The sequence below is a fragment of the Malania oleifera genome, chromosome 8 (genome assembly GCF_029873635.1).
Source record: "Malania oleifera isolate guangnan ecotype guangnan chromosome 8, ASM2987363v1, whole genome shotgun sequence".
Taxonomy (NCBI): Eukaryota; Viridiplantae; Streptophyta; class Magnoliopsida; order Santalales; family Ximeniaceae; genus Malania; species Malania oleifera.
Genome location: NC_080424.1, coordinates 50974593 through 51002087, shown reverse-complemented (window position 1 = coordinate 51002087; position 27495 = coordinate 50974593). Strand labels below are relative to the sequence as shown.

The following is a 27495-nucleotide window of genomic DNA, read 5'->3' as shown; positions in this document are numbered from 1 at the left end:
TCACCACTTGATCATTTATTTTGGATTAAAATAAAGAATACAAGCTTTATCTTTTGGGCATCACCCCATTTTAAAATTTATATGTTAGAAATCTCATGTTTAAAATAAATCATGTGAGGAGTTAGGAGAAAAATGAACCCTCCTTAATATTCAACAAAAAAAAAATCCCCAAACAAACAGTCACATCCTACTGGATGTAGACATAGACATGAAGGCACACACATATGCTCGCACGTCCCGTCTGAAACGAAAAGCACAAGTGGCGTGATGTAGCGCAAGCACTAGCACAGACTCCGCGGGAGCGCAACACCTAACATTCAAACTGGCCGACTGCTCATCAAGACCGTCCAAAATATGGTCGACGGTCGATGATCGGCCAGCGCATTTAATGAGGGCCACCCAGCACCCCCACGCACAGAGTCGCCCTTAAAATCTCAGTCAAGTTGGAATCCGTTTGTTAATTTTGCTGAGAAAAATATTAATTAATCTCCGGGCGTAGCGGTCTAGCACAGCACACAGGGGAGGACTCCTGGTGAATTTTGATGGGCACCATCAAAGCGGACGAGGATCTTAACCGTCAGTTGCTGCGGGATTCAACCCCGTTCGTTGGATTAAAAGACCGTGTCGATGATGAGAAGGAGTTGGACCTGAGGACCAGGGCATGGATTGAATCGAAGAAGCTATGGCACATCGTGGGCCCCGCCATCTTCAGCCGCATCGCCACCTACTCCATGAACGTCGTCACCGGAAGCTTCGCCGGCCACCTCGGCGATCTTGAGCTCGCTTCCATATCCATTGCCAACACTGTCATCGTTGGTTTTAATTTTGGCCTCCTGGTACTGCTCTTTCTTCTTTTTCTTCTTCTTCTTCTTCTTCTTCTTCTTCTTCTGTCTCTCTCGCTCTCCAAGTTATTCCGCTGAACCCTCGTATCCATCTGAATATACTCAGGAACATATGAATATAATATAAAATAAAATTTTTAATAAGAGAATTTTCATTTTAGGGATTCTGTATCATGTAACTTTTTTGAGATATGATGCCTCAAGATTTCTTTTAATTTGTTGGAGATAAATTTCCCCTCACTTACGAAAAATCTGTGATTTTTTTTCCTTTTAAGTATATATATTTTTTCTTTCTGTACTTTATTGGATACTTTGATAGCTTAAAATGAGTGACAAAGATTGTCAAATTTTTATCTCAAAAAGATTTGAATTACTAATAGAAAAATTCAATAGTTAGGTTTCGGTTCTCTTCCCTTTTTCCTTTATTTTTTTGTTTAATTAATTCATTGAAGCTCATAATTTTTTATTTTTACAATATAAGAATCAACCCACCTCAATAATAATAATAATAATAATAATAATAATAATAATAATAATGCTCCCACCTGTGAATTTATAACTTGCAATATACTAATTCTAAGCTCTTTGTTCCATTCTCTTTTTTCCTTTATTTTGTTTTCATTTGATACATTTAATTTCATATTTTCTGATTTTTTTTTAGCATGTGCACATCAAGTGGAATAAATTTGCCCCACTTGTGAAATTATATAAATTTATTTTATTTTTAGGCTTTAATGCATGTGCCTCAAATTTGTTAAAAAAGACATGAAAATCATATTTAAAAAGTAATTTATATTGCCACTTCTATCTAGATCTTTAAATATAATAACAATTATCTCTTTGCCTTTATCAATTCACAATTTAAAAGAAATTAGGGTCTTTCTAAAAAACTTCAAAAAATGAACTCGTATGTTAATAATTGACCATATTTTATATAATTTTGGAATGGTTGTTATGTACTTGCTGGGTGGAATTGATATGTAATAATGATTAATACGCAGTTGGGGATGGCAAGCGCACTGGAAACGCTGTGCGGGCAGGCATTTGGGGCCAGGCGGTACCACATGCTGGGCGAGTACCTGCAGAGGTCATGGATTGTTCTCTTCCTGTGCTGTTTCCTGCTGCTGCCGGTGTACGTGTACGCGACGCCGATTCTGAAGCTGATGGGGCAGGCGGAGGACGTGGCGGAGCAGTCGGGGCTGGTGGCGCTGTGGCTGATTCCGCTGCACTTCAGCTTCGCCTTCCAGTTCCCGCTGCAGCGGTTCCTGCAGAGCCAGCTGAAGACGGGGGTGATCGCGTGGGTGTCGCTGGCGGCCTTCCTGGTTCACGTCATCGTCTCCTGGCTCTTCGTCTACGTGCTGAAGCTTGGGGTGGTGGGGACGGCCATCGCGCTGGATCTGTCGTGGTGGTTTATAGGGATTGCGCTTTTCCTATACGTCGTGTGGGGAGGGTGTCCCCTTTCCTGGAGTGGGTTCTCCATGGGAGCCTTCTCTGGTCTCTGGGAGTTCCTCAAACTCTCTGCTGCTTCTGGTGTCATGCTCTGGTACGTATACTCTCTCGCTCGCTCGCTCTCTAGAGAAGGGAAATATCAAATATGTGGCTGAGTTTTGGGGTAGGCGATGAATTAAGGTTAACTTGCTGGTTGATGCAGTCTGGAGAATTGGTACTACAGAATCCTGATACTAATGACTGGGTACTTGGAGAACGCAGAGATTGCTGTCAACGCCTTGTCGATTTGGTACGTACAGATTTAATTACATCATGTATTAATTCTGTCTTCTGTGATCTGCGAAGAGCTAGCTTTGGGAAGTGATTTCCGCTTCCGATTTGATTGAGCTTGGAGGATGAGAAATTATATTTGGATTTCTAGACTAAATGTAGAGTCCTGAAAATTCAAAATTGCGAAGCCAAACTAAAGGAGACAAAATTAGTCTTTTTATAGGATCAGTTGGTCCACAAACGGCCAATTTTGTAAATATGGGCCCACTGTTTTAGACAATTTTATTGGCCGAAAAGCCTCAAACGGCCAGCAGGTCTCCTCCTAATCTTTCCATCACCATTTACTGGTATTACTCTAAAAACTTATAAAAATAAAAATCAACAACAATAATTAAAAATTAAAATCAAAAACTAAAAATTAAAAGTCAAGAACATTAATATTTTTGTAACTAAAAGAAATTAAATTTTTGATTAAATAAATTCTCATTTTTCCCTTGAATCAAATAATAGTTAAAACAATATGATTAAAATAATAAAGTGCAAAAAAAATATAAATCTAACATTCAAAAATAAATTAAAAATAAAGTATATAATTAATTTACTTTGTTACTATATTTCAAAATTGTTGACGTTTGTTTAACTTGAACACACGCAACAGAAGCATACAATCAAATACAAAATAATCAACAACCACTAATGCAAACACTCGATAATGAAATATGCTCAAGAAGCAATCGAACAATAATAAGAAAAATAAAAAACAAAATTAGAACGCACAAGATTCACGTGGTTCGGAAATAGCTTACGTCCACTGGAGCAGCAACCTTGGTTTCACTACGATCAATGTCAAAGTTACAATTTTTGAAACTTACTTGAAACTTAATCCCATCTAAGGTTACATAATGATATTTATACAACAATCTAATACATACAGAAATGTTCTAGTATAACTAAACTATATCTGTAGCAATCCCCTGGAGGAAAATCCTCCAGATAAGCCCAATCTACAATCCCCGAATTCAAATCACGTAATATGCATTGATAGAAACCGTCAACAGTTTTGTACTGAGCAACGGTCCTCTGCATACTATCTAAAACTTATTCTAATGCAACTGTCTCTCGCTTCACATAGCCCTCTCTGGTACATGTGATCCGCTCTGAATATGAGCGACATCCCCAACAAATCTCCACCTTGGCAAATATTCACCACCTTGGAAATCTGAAAGCATAACCGCTGCTCCACCCGAGCCTATAGATTGAGACCTGCCTACCCTTTAACACTTGAAGACATAAACCAAGTCCAAATCATGCTTGAACTTGACCATGGTAAAAGAAACTTCTCCTAATTGAACACCCAGCTCCTTGAACGATTATTCGAACCACAATGCTTACCTTGGTAGCCTCAGTCTCTGTCAAGAACTCCAATCTAGTTGTAACCAGCGCACCCTAAGATTGTACCCTAGACTTACAATACTTAGGCCTTCCCACAACATACTCCGTTGCAAGCCTCATGTCATCCAAGTCCTCTATGTAGCCTCCAACTACAAACCTTACAATTGACGGAACCCTCTGTTGCCTGCCAAAGTACCCAACTGCACTGGCAAAGGAAACCTTTGATACGACTCGAACATCACCGTTTGTCTTCGAGTTCTAAGTGGTAGACTATTTACTTAGATTCGCCAACGGTGTACCAGTGATAGGTTTAACATCAACCATGCTAAATCTCACCAACACCTAATCCCCAAAACTACCTTGAGATAACCACAATATCCATGTAGTTTTGTCCATATAACCGCCTTGAGATAACATCAATCTTCTTGCAGCTACAAAGTCTCCCTGAGATAATCTCAATCTCCCTGTAATTTTAACCTTGCGAATCTCCAACCCAAGAACACTCTTAGTAGCATTCAACACATTCATATCAACATCCTTTCTCAATAGATTCCTCAACTGATTTACCTTAGTCGAAACCTTTACAACAATCGACATGTCACGTGCAGTGGAATAGGTGGTGGTGCATGTGCTCTACGTGGCGTGCCAGATGTTGGAGTAGGGGTAGATGAGGTAGCTGCTTTGCTAGCATCCCTGTCTCTCGACATCTGCGCCATTGCGTGATGTATGGTGGGAGTAGGAGGTCTGATGACAGAAAAAGGCGCTGCGGGTATCAAAATATCCATATGTAGGACGAGCATCTTCATCATAGAAGATGCAAGTTGGCCATGCTCCACCTTTAGTGACTTTGTGGCTGCAAATGGAGATGCTAGAGTACAGGCTGGCTCCATAGTGGGCTCAGTAGTGGATGACACATCTATGGAGCTGCGGAGCCAGGAGGTGGCTAAGTAAATCGCGCGGGGGACAAGGCCTTGCTTGTGGCAGTAGTGGTTGGTGGTGATACAACCTTAGTATGAATCTCTAGCTTTGCCTCACTACTCGTCTTTATCTTGATCATCACCGTCGGGCTTGCTGCGAGGTAATTTGTGGCGTGGCAGACTGATAGTCGGGCTGTGGATGGAGGATCAAGAGACCATACATCTGGTGAAGGAGGTAGAGCTGGTGATTGATGGGCATATGAGGAAGAGCCCTCTTGTGTAGTAGCGGAGGATGGAGGAGCAGGAGGAGCCAAGGGTCCAGGGGTCGAGGCCAGAGTTGTGAATCCTAAAAAACTAAATGTCTCTAACATACTCGGGAAGCAAACTTGGAGTGCCTCGACAAGTGCCCCTAATCAATGAAAGATCGTCTCCCTGGTCTCCACCAACTCATGCCTCACCTCGGATCTGAACACCGCAAACTCCATGCGTAGCCCGCTCAGGTCATCCCTTGATTGAGGCACAGTGGGGGATGCTGGTGAAGGAGGTGCCATTAATGGAGGAGTTGCCTCTGAAGGTGTAGCTAAGGTGGAAGGCTTAATAGTTGTCTTCCTCTTCTCCTTTGGTACTCTGCGAGGTGGTGGCACCAGCAGGTGTGCTGGATCCTCAGGGTTATGGTAGAAGAGCGAACTAGAAACTCCGACCTCGATTCTCCTTCAAAGGGTGCCCACCATCTAACCTTTAGCCATGCCATGGCCACCAAATTCAGGCTTTGACGCCATGTCCACTCGGTGGCGACCTCTCTAATAAGGATGTGTGTCCAAATTGCCCAGGTAGATCTTCTTGCACATCAGGGTTGACATGATGAGCTGGGTGTACGGAATGAGGAGCCTCTTCTGCTCCCTATCAGGCTGACTGCGCACAGGCCTTGGCGTAGGCCTCCTTAACCTCAAGTGCTTCATGTTCATCTCGTGGAACATGAGCATCTTGTCTATGTTGAGCTAAGGAATGTCTATATTTATGTTCTAATACATGGCATTAAGGACCATTAGATGAATGTCGCGCCTCTCTGAGTGATGTCTAAACGTGCAGATATTACGTTGTAGGATAAGGTCCAGAAGAAGTAGGTAACTGGGTACCTTGCTTTGTGTCATGCATGTGCCTTATTGCTCATTACCACCATCGTAGTAGAGGCCGTGAAACATCCAAATGATGATGTGGTGGATGTGTGAAGATTCGAGGGCCTTTCATGGTGTATCATCTGCCTCCTTGTGGGACCACACCCTCTCGATCAATGCTGGAGTTAGCTCGAAACCTATGCCCTAAACCACAGTAGTCCAAACGCCTGTCTAAGGATCATGTTGCAGGTTTCGGTAGACTTTCAAACCAAGGCCGAAGATAGGCGGTGGACGGGCCATGTAATGGCCCATCTTCCTCCTCTCGAGTACCTCTACACAACATCTCCTCCAAGTGTGAGCTCGTGTCTCATTTAGTTGAAACATGTACATAGGCCAGAAATCATAATCCTTGAGGGTCATCCTCAGTGCCCTCGTCCCCCTAGAAGTCTTTTCTTGATCTCTTGGGGCCGCTCAATCTCTCGACGTCGCCAGTGCAAGTGGGGTGTGATTGGACCCAGATAAAGACTCATCCCTCAGCTGACCTCGGACCCTCTTACCCTTGGCGGTGGATCGTGATGATTGGGGTTACTTTAAAGTAGTCTGAGGCTCTGATCGACGAGGCATCTTCCAAGAGATGATGGATTGAGGTGGTCACGAGGGTGACGAGATATATAAGCGGGGTGGAAGATGAAAGATGGAGAATGGGAAGGGACACATACGTTACAAAGTGAGACGAAGAGCCACGATTGCAGGGAATGCGAATGGGAGAAACCCTAGGTGTGAGGAATGAAGTTTCGTACAAGGAGGGGACCATTGTAGCTAGGGCAAGTTGCTGGATGGTTGCTGGAGCTCTAGGGAGGTAGAAGAGACTTTGGTGACCAAGAGGAAAAAGGGTGCGACGAGGGGTGCGAAGAGGGAAGAGGTTTGGGGGAGTTAAGGCTTTATGGGAAAGAGAGGTTTACAAATGATTTTTTTACAATCTCGACCAGGTCGCGCTAGCTGTGTGCTAGTCATGCCCTGATCACACCCCCAATTGAATCAAGAAAATAGTTAGTTGACCAGATCACGGTAGAATGAAGTGTTGGTTGTGCCTTGGTTGAACTCCTTGGGACTTTGGAAGTTCAACAAAGTCAGAGGTTCGACTAGGTCGTGCCAAGGCAGTGCTGGTCGCACCGTAGTTGAACTTCTTAGGAGTACAGAAGGTCAACATACTTAGGGATTTGCCAAGTCACGCGAGAGACAAGGTTGGTCGCACTTTGGTTGAACTTCTCTGGAATTTAGAAGCCCAACTACCTTTTAGGGATTCAACCAAGTCACACCTGTGAGTGCTGGTTGCGCCCTAGTCGCACCCCAACTAACCTATAACCTATTCTAAGGACCCTAAACCCTACCTACTCTACAATGTCCAACCTATGGACTCAAAGAAGAAAGAAAAATAAGAAATACAATTGGATTACCTCCCAGAAGTGCTAAGTTTACCGTTTTTAGTCAGACACGATGAATGCTAATTTTGAGCTCGCCCAAGTTTGAAAATAGGAGTTTCTTCCACCATGTCCCCATTAAACCACTTCTTACTTACCCAAAGCCCTCCCTCTAGACTAGAGATCAAGTGATAAATAGCAAAGATTTGCTCATACGGGTCCTACAGGCTAGATATGGAGGGGCAATTGGCTAAAGTATATCCTCAAAAGGATCCCTCCAAAAAATCGAGGGAGCTACTTCCTTAATACATTCATCAATCATATCAATGTCCACAACTTGGATATCATGGGGTGGATGTTGGGAAGCATGGGATTCATTTAGCCATAGCTGCATGTTGCCAAAGGACACATCCAAAATCTTGATCCTATACTAAATGCAGGCATTAGCCATAACTAAGAATGGTCATCCTAATATGACAGGGATTAGACCCTTGGTTGGGTCGGTAGGCTCCATATCCAAGACAATGAAGTCAAAAGAATAACTGAACTCGTTGACTTTGACAAAGAAGTCCTTTATCACACCCTGAGGCATTTTCACTAATCGGTAAGTGAAGCTCAATGTGACCGGGGTGAGCTTTATCTCTCCTAAATTGAATTGTTTGTAGACCGAGTAACGAAGTAGGTTCACACTTGCTCCCAAATCTAAAAGAGCCCTATCGATAGTGTAATTACTGATTACACATGAGATAGTGGCAGCATCGGGGTCTTTAAGTTTTGGAGGAATGTGACCTAAAAGAATTGACCTCACATGCTCGGTTAGCCTGACTTGTTTGTTCATGTGCACCCTCGACTTACGCTTTTGTGTGCACAAGTCCTTAAGGAACTTGGCATACACAGGCACTTGCTCGATAGCATTTAAGAGAGGAATATTGACCTTGACTTGCCTGAATGTGTCCATAATGGACTTAGAATTGGTTTCCTTCTTAAATTTTGAGGGTGCATTTAGAGCTACAGGGTATGGCACTGCAGGAACATAATGGGGAAGTGCTCCTTCATTGGAGGGGGTAGGTGTGTCGGTATCAGTTATCAGCTTGGAGGAAGGAGGATTACATAGTTTAGCAACGGGCTCTTCCCTCATCTTCTTATTACCCATTCCTTGGTCTAACTTCTCCCTAACCCTATTATTTGCCTCCCTACCACTCCGAAGAATGGTCACAGCCTCGAATCGCTCATGATACAACGAAGAACTAGTAGCCAGCTCACATTCTACCCCATATTGACCCTTAAGGTTCACTAGAGGCTGACTTGGCAACTTACCTTAATCTCTTATATTCAAAGATGTAGCTAGTTAGCCCATGGTGGCTTCTAGATTGGCAATAGACTGGGAGTGGGAGCGGAGTAGTTGCCCATCCACTTGGCGATCAGCGATGCCCTTGAGGGCTTTCAACACCGTCTCCTAAAAAGATCTATCATATTGGGGCAAAGGAGGATATGGTGGTTGAAAAGCTAATTGTTTAGGGGCAGAAGTAGGAGGATTTTGAGAATTCTGAAATGGGTAAGGAGGTGGACTAGTGAGTGGTTGCTGAGGTCTTTGACCTTGAAAATTCAGATCTTGTGGCCTCTAGGAGAAGTTAGAATGTTTACTTCACCCAGGATTGTACTTGTTATAGAGTAGGGGTCATTGGTCGACATCTCATACCAATTATGGGTGACCTTAACTTCCTCCTACACAAACTGAAGTGAGGGAGGTGCATGGGGGCAATTATAACAAGTGTGTGAAGGATCAGAGCAAATAGCACACACCTTTGCACATGCAACAAGATGAGGTTGTTATCCTAGAAATAAGAGCTGATCTAGTTTCTTCACAATAGTGTGCAGTTTGAGCACAAGGTCATGGCCCGTGGCTAACTTATAGACTCCCTATGGATGGGAAAAGGAAGGTTAGGGTAGTCTACGAGCAGCAATAACATGCTGCTGAGAATTTTTGGCGAGGGTCTCAAAGAGAGCCTAGGCCTCACTCTCGTTCTTCATGAGAAACATACCTTTACAAAATGCATCTATCATGACTTTATTATGCTCATCTAATCCTTCACAAAAGGTATGAACTAATTGTCACCTAGGGACTTGATGGTAAGAGAATTTGCATAGGAGATCCCTAAAGTGTTCCCAAGTATTATAAAATTGTTGCCTATCTATCTGTGAGAAACTGGTGATTGCCTTCCTTAGCTAGTTAGTCTTCCCAATGGAGAAGTACTTTTTTAGAAATTCATGTTGCATGGTGGCCTAGTTTGTCACCGAGTTCGATTCTAAGGAATTCAGTTAATATTTGACTTTGTCCTTTAGATAGAACAAGAATAGCCTCAATTGGAGAGCGTCATTACCAAAGTTGGGTATACGCATGGTGGAATAGATTTCGAGAAACTCATTAAGATGCTTGTATGAATTTTTAGTTGAATTCCTAAAGAAGTTTGGAAGCATAGAGATGATGGAAGTCTTAATTTTAAATTGTACCTCCTCGACATCTGAAAATCGGATACAAGACAGCAAAATGTATGCGTTGGGTGTAAAGTAATCTCTAAGGGGGCGAAGAGGTTGCTCTTCCACTGCAGGTCAGCGGGGAGCTTGGGGTTCCGGGTCATGAAAGGTAAGAACTAGTTGACGTTCAACCGTGACTTTGGGTTCAAAAGACTCAGCTAACTCGAGATTAGAGGTAGATTTCCTAATTGACCTACGAGATATCTCAATCTCAGGGTATATAGGCACTAACTCAGGATCCAATGAGCGTAAACCCAACATATACACATGCAGCACACAATCAAGACTTCAAAGTATCAAACAAAAATTAAAAACAAAAGAAAACAAAGAAAAACAAAGCACATAGTACTCTAAACTAGAAATTGGTTTACTGTAAATGAGTCTTCAGCAACGACACCAAAATTTGGTTGGTTCACCAAGGTTTGGGTCTTTAACTACCAAAAATAATATTTATAACATACTTACATCCATGCTTAGTAAAATAAGGAATGATGTTAAACCTGTCACCGGTACACCATTGGCAAATCTAAGTAAATAGTCTATTGCTTAGTACTCGGGGACGGACAGTGATATTTAGGTCGTGTCAAAGGTTTTCTACACCAGCATAGCTGGGTACATCGGTGAGCAACAAAGGGTTCCATCAATTATGAGGTTTGTAGATGGAGACTACACATGGGGCTTGCATGATAGAAGGCTTGAAATGGGGTACGTTGTGGGAAGGCATAATTGTTGGAAGTCCAGGGTATCGTCTCAGGATGCGCTGATTATAACTGGATCGAAGTTCTTGGCAGAGGCTGAGACTGCCAAGGTAGTATTGTGGTTCAGAGGATCATTTAAGGAGCTAAGTATTCAACTAGGTGGAGTTCAAGTTACCACGGTCAAGTTCAGGTGTGGCTTGGACATGGTTTATGTCTTCAGGTGTTAGAGGGGAGGCGGGTCCTGATCTACAGACTTGGGTGGAGTAGCGGTTGTGCTTTCAGATTTCCAAGGTGGTGAATATTCACCAAGGTGGAGATTGTTGGGGATGTGGCTCATATTCAGAGTGGATCACATGTATCAGAGAGAGCTACGTGAAGTTAGGGACAATTGCATGAGAAGAGGTTTCAGGAAGTACATAGGAGGACCTTTGCTCAACACAAAATCGTCGATTACCAAACTATCGATGATTTTCGTTGGCGCAAATTACGTGATTTGAATTTGAGGGCTTGTAGATTGAGTTTATCTGGAGGATTTTCCTCAAGGGGATTGCTACAGATGTAGTTTAGATATACATAACACTTTTGTATGCATTAGATTGTTATATGAACATCATTATGTCACCTTAGATGGGATTAAGCTTCGGGTAAGCTTCAAAGATTGTAGCTTTGACATTGATCATAGTGAAATCGAGGTTGCAACTCCCGTGGACGTAGGTTATTGTCGAACCACGTAAATATTGTGCGTTCTAGTTATGTTTTTTATTCTTTTTTATTATTGTTTGATTGCTTCTTGAGTGTATTTCATCATTTAGTGATTGCACTAGTGCTTATTGATTATTTCGTGTTTCATTGCGTGCTTCTGCAGCGCGTGTTCAAGTTGAATGAATGTCAACAGGTCTTCAGGGCCTAATGAAGTGCTCATCAGATGGGCCATTGTTGATGATAGCCGTGTACTCAATTTTTTTTTTTTGGTTTGGTTATTGCCAAAACCAAAAATCGAACCAAACTCAGTTTTTGAAATTACTGAACCAAAACCAAATCGTAAACCATCGGTTTATAAAAAAAAAACCAAATCATCAATTTTGTGCTTCGGTTCAGTTGCTTTTTATGTTATTAAAATTTGAATTATCAAGCAACAAAAAAAAATTTCTTCAAAGCCCAAGTTAGGCTGCATCCACAGGCCACAACCTAACTTATAATTCTAAATAGGCCAAGGTCTCAGGCTAAGTCAAACTATGATTCGTCTGTAGTACAATTGGCCTGCTCAACCTAGTCCAGACTGCCAGGGAGCTTCTTTACTCTCCTTTGAGGCACAATCGACTACCATTATCACACTCCATCTGAGATGTGTGGTTGTACTATCTATACAATATTAGCTACGATATTATGCTCTGTGTTCCATTCTGGTCCATCAGGATTCTGATACTGTATAATACTATTCCTTTATATTACTGTTTTTCCATGATTCTATATAAACTGAAATACCATGATTCTGTAATAACTCTAATACCATGATTCTGTAAAAGCAGTAATATCATGGTTTTGTAAAAGCTGTAATATCATGGCTTTTTAAAAGTTGCAATATCATGGTTCTGTAAAAACTGTAATATCATGGTTCTATAAAAGTTGTATAAAATTCTATATTAAAACTCTGTACTAAAACTGATATTTCTCATGCCACACAATTTGAGTAATGCTCATAATACTATAATCTGTATGGGAAAACTGTATTTTACTACTATATAGGAAAATTATATTTTCTGTTGTATGAAAATAATATATCATCTATAGGGTTTTTCCTGAAACCCAAATTTCTGAATTTTCACAAATATGTATAACATATGAAAAATCTTAAATTTCCATACCCATAATTTCATATCATGTAACTTCTAGAAAAATCATATACTGTAATCCCATAATCATATATTATACTTTAGCTGGTAAAAATTTCTAAAAATAACTCGCAAAACTTATTCCCCTTACTCATTTACTGAGAACGGGCCTACAAATATCATAGAACGACGCCCGTGGCATTCACACAAACCCCCGTATTCAATGCCTAAGTTCAATCAGCTCAACCCAGAAATTATAATTATCTAACATGCCTAAGCTCACACACTTTGTTAACCAACTAATTAAACCTTAGCAACTACATAATCTAATCCCTGACCTCAAATTTGGAGTGGTGTCCAGGATCCTCAAAACACAAAATTGCTCTGATTAAATTGACGTGGATCGACCCTAGAACTATGTAGTGGTGTCCGATCGTCGAATCGGGCTGAAATCGAAATCGAAGAGAGAAGGGAGAGGGTGCTCACTATCGAGAGAGAGAGAGAGAGAGAGAGAGAGAGAGAGAGAGAGAGAGAGAGAGAGAGAGAGAGAGAGAGAGATAGAGAGAGAGAGATAGAGAGAGAGAGAGAGAGAGAGAGAGAGAGAGAGAGAGAGAGAGAGAGAGAGAGAGAGAGAGAGAGAGAGAGAGAGAGAGAGAGAGAGAGAGAGAGAGAGAGAGAGAGAGAGAGAGAGAGAGAGAGAGAGAGAGAGAGAGAGAGAGAGAGAGAGAGAGAGAGAGAGAGAGAGAGAGTTGTTTTCAATTTTAATTACATTAAAACAAGGATGCAGGATCCATTTTATTAAGCACTACCAGACGAAACTGTCAAAGGTTTCCCCCAAACCATCGACTGTTTGGATATTTAATCCCTCTATTTTTCACTGTTTTACCATTACTAGGCTGTGGTTACACAAAACTGTCGACAGTTTTTTGAGCTCCCACAAAATTATTGAAGATTTGGTCTTTACTAAACCAAATTCCTCTTTTCCTTTGTTTTTCTTATTATTTCTATTTTCTAAGTCTCTACATTCTCCCCTCCTTACAAAAATTTCGTCCTCAAAATTTGTTACTCTTCACTTACATCAACCTTGAGGAAAACACTAAAAATTTATTAATTACCCTCACTTAAGGAAAAAGAATACCGTGTTACAATAGGTTCTTGGGAGATTACAATCAATCATATAAAAGAAAACTCTCCCAAAACCATTTATAACCTAAAACAAAAAACACTAACTACCCTACACTGTACAAATCAATAAACAAAATAATCTAACTCAACTCTAGGCCCCACCAAACAGGTATGGATATTTTTGACGCATTTTATCCTCCAATTCCCATGAAGCTTCTTCTATTGCATGGTTGCACCAGAGTACTTTTACCAGTAGGATCCTTTTAGTACGTAATTCTTGTTCCTTTCGGTCCAAAATCTGCACTAGCACTTCTTCATATGAAAGGGTATCTCTAAGTTCCAGTACCTCATAACTGATTACATATGATAGATTTGAGACGTATTTCCTCAACATAGATATATGACATACGTCATGAATTCCAGAAAGAACCAGTGGTAAAGCTAACCTATAGGCAACTAGACCCACTCTTTCTAATATATCAAATGGTCCAATAAACTTAGGACTCAGCTTACCCTTTTTTCCAAATCTCATCACGCCTTTCATCCATGCAACTTTAAAAAATACATGGTCCCCCGTGCCGAACTCCAGCTCTCATCGGCGATTGTCAACAAAAATTTTCTATCGACTCTAAGCTATTTTAATCCTATCTCATATAAGTTTGATCTTTTCTAAAGTGTTTTGAACTATCTCTGGCCCCAATACCTGTCTTTCACCAATTTCATCCCAATATAATGGAGATCGGCACCTCTGGCCATACAACGCTTCATATGGTGTCATCCCAATGCTGGCTTGTAGCTGTTATTATAAGAAAATTTGACCAATGGTAAAAATTGTATCCAACGACCTCCAAAGTCCAGCACACAAACTCGCAACATATCCTCCAGTATCTGTATGGTCCTCTCTATCCGTCCATCGGTTTGAGGATAAAATGTTGTGCTGAATGCCAGCTGAGAACCCATGGCCCTTTGCAAACTCTTCCAGAACTGAGATGTGAATTGTGGGTCTTAGTCTGATACAATGGACATTGGCACACCATGCAGTCTAACTATCTCCTGTATGTACAACTCTGCCAATTTACTCATGGAGTAGTTAATTCTAATTGATAGAAAATGGGCAGTCTTCGTTAGTTGGTCAATGACTACCCAGATGGCGTCCTGTCCATGCAATGTCGATAGTAATCTTGTGATGAAGTCTATAGAAATATGCTCCCACTTCCATTTAGAAATGTGAAGTGGTTGCAATGTTCCTGCTAGTCTCTGATGCTTAGTTTTCACCTACTGGCATGTCAAACGCTACTATACAAATATAGAAATTTCTTTCTTCATATTATTCCACCAAAAAGACTCCTGCAAATTCCTGTACATTTTAGTACTTCTAGGGTGCATTGTATAAAGGGATCAATGCGTCTCCTCTAGGATGGTTCTTTTAATCTCAGCATCATCCGACACATAGAGTTTGTTATAGAATCTCAATGCTCCATCATCTGAGATATTAAACTCTGCTCCCTGACCATTCTGCACTTTATCCATAATATTTACTAATTCCACATCTTTCATCTGAGCAACTTTAATCCTTTCTTGTAAAGTGGGTTGAATTACCAAATTGGAAATGAGTTCCTGATGATTACCCTCTACTAACTTTACACTCAAACTTTCTAAGTCCATCTGAATCGGACGCTGAGTCACCACTGTTGATACTGATGAACCCACTGATTTTTAACTCAAAGCATCAGCTACCACATTAGCTTTTCCTGGGTGGCAACTGATGGTGCAATCATAATCTTTAATCAACTTTAACAACCTTCTCTATCTCATATTGAGCTGCTTTTGTATGAAAAGTACTTCAAGCTTTTTGTGGTTGGTGAAGATCTCACACCTACCCCCAGACAAATAATGTCTCCCAATTTTCAGTGCATAAACCACTACTGCTAACTCCAAATCATGGGTAGAGAATTCTTTTCATATTCCTTGAGCTGCCGTGAAGCATAAGCTATGACTCTCCCCTGTTGCATCAGAACACACCCGAGCCCTTTATGTGATGTATCACTGTAAATTACAAAAGCCTCTTCTCATGAAGGAATCGTTAGAACTGGTGCAGTGATGAGTCACTTCTTTAATTCCTGAAAACTCTGTTCACACTCATCTGTCCATTCAAACTTCTCACTCTTCCTGGTCAGTTTTGTTAAAGGACTTGACAATTTAGAGAATCTCTCTACAAACCGGTGGTATTATGTTGCCAATCCCAAGAAACTCCTAACTTCCTGCATATTTTTTTATCGTGCCTAGTTCACTACCGCCTTAATCTTGCTCGGATCCACAGAGATGCCACCCCTAGATACCACGTGTCAGAGGAAAGTGATTTGCTCCAACCAAAACTCACACTTCTTGAATTTAGCATACAACCTTCTTTTTCTCAGCACCTATAAAACTATCCTCAAATGTTCCTCATGTTCTTTGGGGCTCGTTGAATAAACCAAAATGTCGTCAATAAAAACCACAACAAACTGATCTAGGTACTGATGGAACACCCTATTCATCAGATTCATGAATATGGCAAGAGCATTCATCTGTTCGAACGGCATAACCTGAAACTCATAATGGCCATACCGAGTTTGGAACGTTGTCTTTGAAACATCCTTCGCCCTAACCTTTACTTGATGGTACCCAGATCGTAGATCAATTTTCGAGAAAATCTGTCCCCTAAAGCTAGTAAAACAAATCATCGATGTGGGGAAGTGAGTATTTATTCTTAATTGTCACTTTATTTATCTCTCTATAGTTTATACACATTCTCATCGACACATCCTTCTTGTTCACAAACAATACCGGCGCTCCCCAAGGTGACACTCTAGGCCTAATAAACCCAATGTTTAGCAGTTCCTGTATTTGTTCTTTCAACTCATTCAATTTCCGCTAGAGCCATTCTATACGGCGCTTTAGAAATAGGCGCTATTCCCAGAGATAGGTTGATAGTAAACTCAACCTCACGATCAGGAGGTAATCTCGACAAATCCTCTGGAAACACATCAGGAAAATCTTTCACTATCGGAATATCTTCTAACCTAGATTCACCTTCTCGTGATTCCTTTACACAGGCTAGGTACCCCTGACATCCCTCCAACAACAACCTCCTCGCTTGAACAGCTGAAATATCTATGGTGGGGAACGTACACATCTCCCCACAAATCAGTACTCCTGCTCTCATAGAGGTCTGAATACTACTTTTTTTCGATGGCAGTCAATACTGGTATAATTGGAGGCTAGCCAATCCATTCCCAGAATTACTTCGAAATCATGCATGTCTAAGACTACCAAGTTAGCTGGCAAAGGCCTCCCCTGAATACTAATTGGACAATCTTTGAGTACCTTTCTACACCACACTATGGTTCCGGTAGGTGTAGCCACTAATAAACTGACATCTAATGATAGAGTTTCTATTCCACATAACTTGATAAACTCCGAGGCTATGAAGGAGTGAGTCGCCCCTAAATTAAATAAAACAATAGTTTTATATAAAAAAATAGTAATAATACCTGTCACGACATTGCCTGCCGCCTTAGCATCTCCCGGTGTTAGAGCATAAACCTGTGCTAGGGTGGTGTTTCTCTACTGATTTCCTCGAGGTGCTTAATTGTTCCCTCAAAATTGTTTAGAAGTTGGTGCATTGTTCAACTGCCTATGACATACTCGCGCAATGTGGACGGGTCTCCCACACTGATAACAGACATTCTCTCATGCACGACATTCTCCCACGTGCCTTCTATCACATCTAGGAAAAATCAGGTAGGTCTGAATCCTCTGATACACCCACCTTCCTATCTCCTATCTTTGTCCCCCACTGTTTCTCCTCCTCGGACCCTGGCTAGAACCCACCTGAAACCTAGTAGGTGTGGACCTCTTTCTCCGACTTTACCTATAACAACCCGAAAATATATACCATTTTTTTTAATACAAAATAAACTACAAAATATAACATTATAATATTCCTATATAATCTTTTATAACATCTTAGGCCCCTAGCAAGCACTGAGGAAAACCTGACTATATTACTCACTTATACAACGAAAAAACATAAAACTGTTCATCCATATAAACAATAACAGAATTCAGTAATTCTTCCCAAACCATACATACATATATACACACCACCCTAGTATCATTTACTCAAAAATACAATCTCCTGTTTACACTTACCCTACAAGCAGGGTAGTATAATCACCCTCTCTATCTGCGAGCCTAATCCGCTTGCCTAACTGGATCACTTGAAAAATATTAAATCACTGGGGTGAGACAATGTTCAATAAGAGGAAATATGTTATTACTAGTGTGTGGCAACTGAGCTGCATGAATACTATACTGATAAGTAACCGAAACAGTGGAAGCTGAGAAGACAATATATAATACATTTCATATCTTTTATGGTTTAAAATATATCTGTGAAATTTGAGTTTCTACTCATTCATACTTCTAGTATTGTAATATGTCTGCTGATATTCTGTAAATCTGTATACATATACATAACTGTGAAAAATACCCTGAAAAATTGTATGTCATGATTTAACCCCTCATGACAAGGTTGTGCGGCTCATAGGCGAGACTTAACTTTGGTTGGCCTACCAGGTAAGTCAATTGTAACTCTACCAATCCTCTTCTTGGCCAATCTGCATCCTCTCCTAGGCACGATACTGGTATCTACCTCATCAAACCAGCCACCTTAACCTAGACTTCTAGGGAGCCTGCAATCCCTCTGGGCACGGTTGACGGAAACTTTCCATATATTATCTAAGATGTGTGGTTGTACTCTAATATGAAATAGCAACGGTACCATGCTCTGATAACTAAATATTTATTGAACTAATTCATCAGGGTCTGATACTATATAGTACTAATATACACAATTATCTTACTGTTTCATCATGATTCCCAAATAACCAAATCACTGAAAGCTAATATGAAAATACTGTAATATCTGTACTGTATAAACTGTAATACCATAGTGTTATGGAAAATAACCATAACAGCGAAAACTGATATGAGAATACTATATTATTTGAGCTGTATAAACTATAATATCATAATATTATGGCTTTAGTATTTTGGAAATCATGGTAATCTACATATGCTATGAAATATTTGTCTATATAAACATTGTAATTCATACTCTTGTAAAATTTGATAAAACATATCTCTACATAGTAATATAAATCATTCTAATCTAAAAACTGTATCATTTCTATACTGATATGCTAAGGTCTTATAAACATATTCCTGTATAAATACTATAAATCATAATAATATAAAAACTGTATAATTTTTGTACTGAACTAATAAGGTCTAATAAACTTATTTCTGTATATATATATATATATATATATATATATATATATATATATATATATACATACTATAATTCATAATAATCTAGAAACTGTATAGTTTCTGTATTGATCTGTTAAAATCTCATGCCACACAACAAAACAAGTAAATACCTCATATTTTGAAAAACTGTATTTTCTGATATACTGATAATTTGTAAATTGAGTAATAATTTGGAAAACACATAATTTCTATAAACTTTCTGAAGTTCCTAATGTAGCATATTTCCCTTACCTAACTGGCTAGGAGGCTCGCCTCCAACTCTATTTTCGCGCTCACAGCGTACTATCCCCAAAATCTTGAAATAATGTATATAATCATATTTTTCAATAAATCAACTAAATTTTTCGAACCTACATACTCGTAATTTTATGAACTATAATTTACTTGTAATTTACTTGGGATCCTGATAAGACACCCACTGGGATCCTCAATCCATGTTTGCTGGGTCCTAAAACACCCTACCCCTAAAAACATAATACCCTAATTTTATTCAACAAAACTCCTTACCCTGATTTTAGGATGGTACCCAAGTTGGCCTAACCAACAATATACTCTAGGAGACTTAAAGAAAATCTTCCCAGGAGTAACGTGGTGGCTTCCAATCGTCAAACCGGTGAATAACGAAGCTGGAATTGTAGAGAGAATGAGAGGGGAATGAATTTTAGAGAGAGAGAGAGAGAGAGAGAGAGAGAGAGAGAGAGAGAGAGAGAGAGAGCCTGGCATGCAATCCTCGCAGAAAAATGTGATTTTTTTCCTTACATAGAGTGCTTGTCCACATGGCCTCGTCGACGAGCCACATCATCTCATCCATGAAGGCAAGAAAGGATTTTGTCGACGAACATCTAACCCTCTTTGACGAGTTTCAGGCCCTGAAATTAGCCCCCTCGGTAAATTCTCATCGACGAGACATGTGTCCACGTAGATGAGCCCAAAGAAGATTGTTCATGTTCGTCGACGAGACCCTGTTGCTTCCCTTTTGAAATTTTCCTTTTCTCTCTCCTTTCTTTATTATTTAATTTCTATAATTATCTAGGTTACTACATTCTCCCCTCCTTATAAAATTTCTTCCTCGAAATTCGCTATTTGTATCGAACACCATCCATTGAGAAAAATGGGCTACTTATCTTATTACTTACCCTCACTTATGGCGGAGGAATGTTGTGGTTACATTCAAGGTTCTGGGAGATTATAAATATACTCATAAAAGAAAACTTCTCCCACAACCAAAACATTACCTACCCTATAATCGAAAATACAACTATGCATTCATCACTTTGTACTGAATAAAATAGAATTATTGTTGCCTGAACAACACTGACTATTACTTTATCCTACTAAATAGGTGTGGGTATTTATGTGTGATCCCCTCCTCAAGTTCCTGCAAGGCTTCCTTTATGGTATGGTTCCTCCACAGGACTTTCACTAATTGAATTTTCTTGGTGTGTAGTTCTTGTTCTTTTCTGTCTAAAATCTGCACTGGTGATTCCTCATATGCTAATGAATCTTTGAACTCTATCTCTGCATAGCTGATCACGTGGGAAGGGTCTAAGATGTATTTACTTAACATGGAAACATAAAATACGTTGTGTATTCTAGATAGGGTTGGTGGTAGAGCTAGCCTGTAGACAACTACTCCCACCCTCTCAAGTATCTCGAATGGGCCAATGTACCTAGGACTCAGTTTACCATTCTTCCCAAATCTCATAACTCCTCTTGGTGGAGCTACCTTCATAAATACCCAATTTCCTATGTCAAATTCTAACTCCTAGCGGCGAGTATCTACATAGCTTTTCTGCTAACTCTGAGCTACACTGATTTTGTATTTAATTAGTCAGACTTTATCGTACGCCTGCTACACTAATTCTGGTCCCAAAACTCGCCTCTCACCCACTTTATCCTAGTATAGTGGAGAATGACACCTCCTACCATACAATGCCTCGAAAAGTGTCATGCGGATACTGACCTGATAACTATTATTATACGCGAACTCAACCAGTGGCATATATTGGTTCCAACTACTTAACCATGACTGGCCTACTAGGCTAAGTCAAACTATGATCCTTCTGTAGTACGATTGGCTTGCTCAACTTGGTCCGGACTGTCAGGGAGCTCCTCTACTCTCCTCTGAGGCACAATCAATTGCCATTACCACACTCTATCTGAGATGTGTGGTAGCACTATCCAAACTGTATTAGTTATGGTACCATATTCTGTGTTCTGTTTTGGTCCATCAAGGTTCTGATATTGTATAATACTATTCCTGTATATTACTGTTTTACCATGATTCTGTATAAACTGAAATACCATGATTCTGTAAAAGCTATAATATCATGGTTCTGTAAAAGCTGTAATATCATGGTTCTATAAAAGTTGTATAAAATTCTATATTAAAACTCTGTACTAAAACTGATATTTCTCATGCCGCACATTTTCAGTAATGCTTATAACAATATAATTTGTATGAGAAAGCTGTATTTTACTACTGTATGAGAAAACTATATTTTCGAATGTATGAAAATAATATACCATCTATATGGTTTTTCTTGAAACCCAAATTTCTAAATTTTCCCAAATATGTATAACATGTGAAAAATCTTAAATTTCCATACCGATAATTTCATATCTCAGAACATCTAGAAAAATCATATACTGTAATCCCATAATCATATATTATATTTTAGCTGGTAAAAATTTCTAAAAATAACTAACATAACTTATTCCCTTTACCCGTTTACTAAGAATGTGCTTGCAAATATCCTAGACTGACGCCCATGGCGTTCGCACAAACCCCTGTATTCACATGCCTAAGTTCAATTTCCTCAACCCCAAAATTATTATTATATAACATGCATAGGTCCACACACTCCATTAACCAGTTAAACCTTATAACAACCACATAATCTAATCCCTTACCTCAGCTTTGGAGTGGTGCACAGGATCCTCCAAACACAAAACTACTCCGATTAAATTGAGGAGGATCGACCATAGAACTTTGTAGTGGTGTTCGATAGTCGAATCGAGCTGAAATTGGAGAGACATCAAAGAGAGAAGCGAGAGGGTGCTCACTGTCGAGAGAGAGAGAGAGAGAGAGAGAGAGAGAGAGAGAGAGAGAGAGAGAGAGGTTTTCAATTTTAGTTACATTAAAATAAGGCTGCAGGATCGATTTTATTGAGCATTGCCAGACGAAACCGTCGATGGTTTTTCCCAAATCATTGACGGTTTGGATATTTAACCCCTCTGTTTTTCACTGTTTTACCATTACTGGGTTGCGGTTACACAAAATCGTCGACGATTTTTTAGGCTCCCACAAAACCGTCGATAGTTTGGTCACTAAATTCCTTTTTTCCTTTATTTTTCTTATTATTTCTATTTTTTGGGTCTCTACATAGAGTTAACCTGATAACTCTCAGTACTTGTCTGTCAAGAAGAGTCCATTCCTCTTCCTTCATAGTCGCAAGTTTTTCCCCTAGAAACGGCAAATGCAACTTCTTTCCATAAAGACAATTCTCGATTTGCATCCTCCAGAATCCAAAGTCTGTGCTATCGAACTTTTTTATTCTAGGTGCCTTTCCTTCTTCCTCTGTCATTCCTCCCACTCAAACCTAACCCTAAGCTCTAATACTAGTTGTAAGGGAATTATCACGAAATTCTCAAATCCTAAAAGAAACAAAATAGATAAAAACACAAGCCAAAGAAAAAAAAATCAAATGCACAAGACAATATTTACGTGGTTCAGTAATTTTTCCTACATCCACGGAGTTGTAGGGATTTCACTATTATCAGAAAGATAATATAGAGAGTGCGGCAGTATAATATTTTTTCTCTCTCACAAAAACTGCGACAATCAACCCTAATCACGAAAACAATGGTTTTTATATCCTGCGCATAGGATTCACAACGGTCTACAAAACGGGCCAAAAAATTTTTCCTAGGGAGGGGACCCCCAAAAGTACAGCTTAGGCCGCTTAGTCCATGAGCACTACAGCTTTGGCTTATCAGCCTAATCCTTCACTCCATGGACTAAATCTTGAGATAAAAATCTCTCATTAAAAAACCATGCAACATTATTTCCGGTCGAGTCATTATCTGGATCAAACACAATTAGGCTCTACAAAAGCCCAACAATTTTCTCTCATTTTACAAGGAAAAATATATGTGTGTGCAGGATTTTTGTGCTATATTTTATTCTATGCAATGTTTTTTGTGTTATATATATATATATAGGTAGAAGATGATAACTATTTATACTATGGAACATTGACATGTAAAATTTATGTAAAAAAGATTTTTTAGTAGTTCTCTAACTATTTTTTATTATAAAATTATTAGACTATTTAATTAAATTGTAATTTATACAATCAATTAAATATTAAATACTGCTCTTCATATATATATATATATATATATATATATATATATATTTTTAAATCAAATTGTTTTATTATTTTATGTTATTGCATGTTATGTGGCAGCATGACCATTAATGGCTGGGAGATGATGATTCCTCTTGCCTTCTTTGCAGCAACCGGGTACTATCTTTTGACCTTCTTTATCTTTTTCCCAAATATAAATCCTCTCCTACTGTGCATTAGCTTTGTTCAGAAGTTCGGGACTTGCATTCCAGTTTGTAAGAAATTTAATATAATTTTATGATATTTTTTTTTTCATAGTTGGACCAAATAATTTTTACCGATAATCCCAATTAATTTATTTTCATCATATATATTTTTAATAAAATTCTTTGGCTGAACTCTTAATTGAGCGCATCCATGCAGTGGATTTTATTAATGGAAGTTCTCACACTGGCGAATTGGTTGGTAAAAAAATTCTGGTCGGTCGCTCTCTCTGCTAACTGGGGTCGAGGAGTGTAGGCAGTTGGCTCAAACACAACCTCGTCTTTAATTTTTTTTCACGTGAATGAATCAGCGGATCCGTATGTTTGCATTCATTTCTACCAAAATGTCAATTCATATATATAAAATCAAAGATATTGACCAATCTGTCAAAAAATCAAAGATTGTGAAAGCATATGGCAGGTAGTGGTTTTAGTGCCAGCAATAATGATTTTGGCCACGATCAGATAGCAGTCTTTATTGCAATGTCGGCCGCTGTTATGGACCGACTAATCTCACAGCCATCAAATCAGTGCGGATATGATATATAGAAATATATCTGAAAGATCCATTAGACTAAAGTTAAATGATTAGCTCATCAAAACTGGATCTGATAACCATTAGACCCTGCATTTTCTTTCATCTCGTTTCTCTTTTTGAGTTTGTCCGTGAATTCACGTGGTATCAGATTGATGCATATTTAACCAAAAATAAAAAATAAAATGGCGCATGCATGCAGAGTGAGGGTAGCGAATGAGCTGGGAGCGGGTAATGGGAAGGCAGCAAAATTTGCGACGGAGATGTCGGTGATTCACTCCACGCTCATCGGTCTCTTATTCTTTGCAGTCATTACCATATTCCACGACAGGCTCGCCTTCATCTTCACCACCAGCACCACTGTCCTCCACGCTGTCGACGACCTCGCCTTCCTTCTCGCCCTCTCCATTCTCCTGAATAGCATTCAACCTGTTTTATCCGGTAAATCGTTCTATTTAATTTAATTTCACTTGCATTAACTCACAGATTAATTTAATTAAATTAACTAGAAACTTATTTATTTATTTACTTATATATTTATTTATGCTGGGAATGAAAACTATGTTAAACCTTAATATACATTCTTGACCCACGAACTAACAACTTAAGTTTTCTGGTAAAGTGGTAATCTAACATGGTATTAGAGTCAATTTCTACGAGGTATTAAGTTCTAGTCTTATTGTCAGCATTTATTCTATGGTATTTAAAAAAAAAAAATTATCATCTCTATCATGAGTGTTATTTATCATGTATTTATCTCTTCAAGTGCTAAGGAGTGTTAAAGCTTTATATGCATTGTTGAAAATTAAACTTGACTGATTCTAGAAGAGATGACCGACAGCCCACCTTTATTGAATTTGCGCTGGAGTCAGCAGCAATCTCATCAACTCTACCTACCATTGTTGATTATAATCTTCACCTATCGTCCATCCTTTGTTATATATAAATGTGTGTGTGTGTGTGTAATGTATTATATGGTGTAGAGGGGAACATTAAACAGTGAGCAGAGAGATTTCTATTTTGAATTCCTCTATACCTTGAAATCAATTGAGTGTATTCTTGTGCAATTCTCATTGAATTTCACTCATAATTAGTGATTGAGTGAGTCCCCTCCACCCATCATGCATTGTGTTGGTCCACAACCTAACAGTTTAAGCTTTTAGGTAAAGTAATAATGTAATAAACTAGTGGGTACACCTTGCAGGTGTTGCGGTGGGATCGGGATGGCAGACATGGGTCGCATACATAAATCTGGGCTGCTACTATCTCATTGGACTTCCTTTGGGAGCTGTTTTGGGCTGGGTCTTCAATCTGGGTGTTGGGGTAAACAAATTTCCTCAGATCCCTCTCTTTTCATTCCATCTCCACGCATTAATAATAATAATAATAATAATAATAATAATAATAATAAGTCCTTCAGAGTGGGTTCAAGTGACATTGGACGGGTTGAAAGGTTTGGTATGAGTTAGATTTTTGCATTCTATTCTGCACAAAAGTTAACTATTAATTTATCAGAGGGAGCAGTGGTGCCAATTTCCTTGATTCGGTAATGCCTAAAGGGGATTAGAATTTCGGATTATCAAAGTAAGAAGAACAAGAAGATAGATGGCAAGTCTGTCATTATATCCTTTTTTTGTCTGCTAGGAAGATAATTAGTCTCATAGATCATACATTTTTTGTCAATACTTATATTCTATACCTTATATTTGTAAGTATAAAATTCAAAGGCTTGAATTTGAAATTCCAAAATACATATTCTATATAATACAAAATTATAAAGTTTCTTGGACTCAACAAAAATCCAATTAAATTCAAGATTTCGAAATGAAGAATTACATTACCAAGGAAAGTCATATCTGTCATGAGTAGTCGTTTTGAGCAGGGTTGACGTGGGCAGCAGTAATACCCACTTTACCGAACAAGGGCATATTACCTTTTGACTCTTTGAACGTTTTATCTTTTTTCAAATTTCTTGGTAGACGAGAGCAAAACAGGATGATTTAGAACTATTCATTTCTTTTGATTAGTAGTACAAATTATATATTACCCGTTTTAGTTTTCTCTCTGAAAAACTGTAAACGTGAAAAATCTGAATGGGAAAACCAGGCAATATGGGGAGGGATGATGCTTGGTGGGACTGCAGTTCAGACGGTGATACTAGCCATCATAACAATCCGATGCAATTGGGAGCACGAGGTACTGCTCTGCATTTATTCAAAGTAACTTTGTATTTTTTTGATATGATGCACAAAAATGGTACTCTTCTTACTCCTCAGTCGTAAGTTCCTGCAGATAGGTACTGATATTCAAAAACAAAAAGATAAAATAAAATAAAATAATGAAATGGGTTCTAATGGCTACTTCTCTTTGATGGATTTACAGGCTGAGAGAGCTACTTTGCACGTACAGAAGAGGGCGACTCTCAGCCCCAACGATTAAATGTCACACAAACGTCAGTACCTTTTTCAGCGATGCTGAGTCATGGTCTCAAATTTTTTTCACTCCCTCAGACTCAAAATTAACAGCATTGAGCTTCTCTTGATTACTTCAGCAGAAGGTTCATCAGTGGGGTTTACTGTGTTTTTAATCTTCTTGAATTTGCATAAAATATGAATTAGGTTGATGGGCAGATGTGTAATTCGAATAACAATTTGTTGCAATGAAAATTTAAAGCATTTTGATCCCATGATTCATATAAATGTACTAGCACAAAAGAGGTACGAAATAAGGGCTGAACAGCCATGCAGTCATATTACAATCAAAAGAAGTGCGACTATATCAACCCTGTAAAATGAAGCGCAGTAACAGCCTACAATAGACATGCTTATGAATGGTGTTAGATTACCGCTTTACCTAAAATGCTTTAACACTCCCACATGATAAATAACACTCATTATAGGGAACACAATAATGTTTTTTCTTTTAAATACCACGGAATAAATACAAATAACAAGGCTAGAACTTTGGATCTCCTGGAAACTGGCTCTGATACCATGTTATAGATTACAACTTCAATTAAAAGTTTAAGTTGTCAAGTTATGCGCTAACAATGTATATCAAGCTTTAACAAAATGATCAACTGATCAAGAAAAAATGACTTTATTCTATCCTTTAAGGGGAGAATGTAATGACCTGGGAATTTAAATAATTAGAAAATATGATAAATGAAATGGATTAATAGATAATGAAGGAAAGAAAAAGGAAAGAAATTAGAAAGAAAAGCAGGCCTCGTCGACGAATGTTTAGTATTTGTCGACGAGTGTCCTTCTACGCTTGTCGACGAAGTATGCTTCTCGTTGACGAAGGAATTTCGTGAGAGAATTTTGGAAACCTTGAATTTCGTCGACGAATGTATCTTCTCGTTGACGAA

At 39.0% G+C, this 27495-nt stretch overlaps 1 protein-coding gene across 1 annotated transcript; it reads left to right on the top strand.

Moving 5' to 3' along the window:
• Positions 1-26811, top strand: LOC131161613 (protein DETOXIFICATION 27-like). The gene is made up of 8 exons (XM_058117483.1): positions 1-836; positions 1844-2385; positions 2494-2580; positions 23448-23504; positions 24328-24566; positions 25330-25448; positions 26232-26321; positions 26508-26811. Exons 1-8 carry the CDS (start codon positions 543-545, stop codon positions 26562-26564), a joined length of 1485 nt encoding a protein of 494 aa, XP_057973466.1. The 5' UTR covers positions 1-542; the 3' UTR covers positions 26565-26811.
• Positions 26812-27495: the final 684 nt, after the last annotated feature.

Excerpts from the sequence above, each read along its gene's own strand:
- LOC131161613 (XM_058117483.1), top strand. The coding sequence starts at position 543 with ATGGGCACCATCAAAGCGGACGAGGATCTTAACCGTCAGTTGCTGCGG. Across the intron at positions 2,581-23,447 it reads GTCAACGCCTTGTCGATTTG|CATGACCATTAATGGCTGGG; the intron begins GTACGTACAGAT and ends GTTATGTGGCAG. Across the intron at positions 25,449-26,231 it reads TCTTCAATCTGGGTGTTGGG|GCAATATGGGGAGGGATGAT; the intron begins GTAAACAAATTT and ends TGGGAAAACCAG.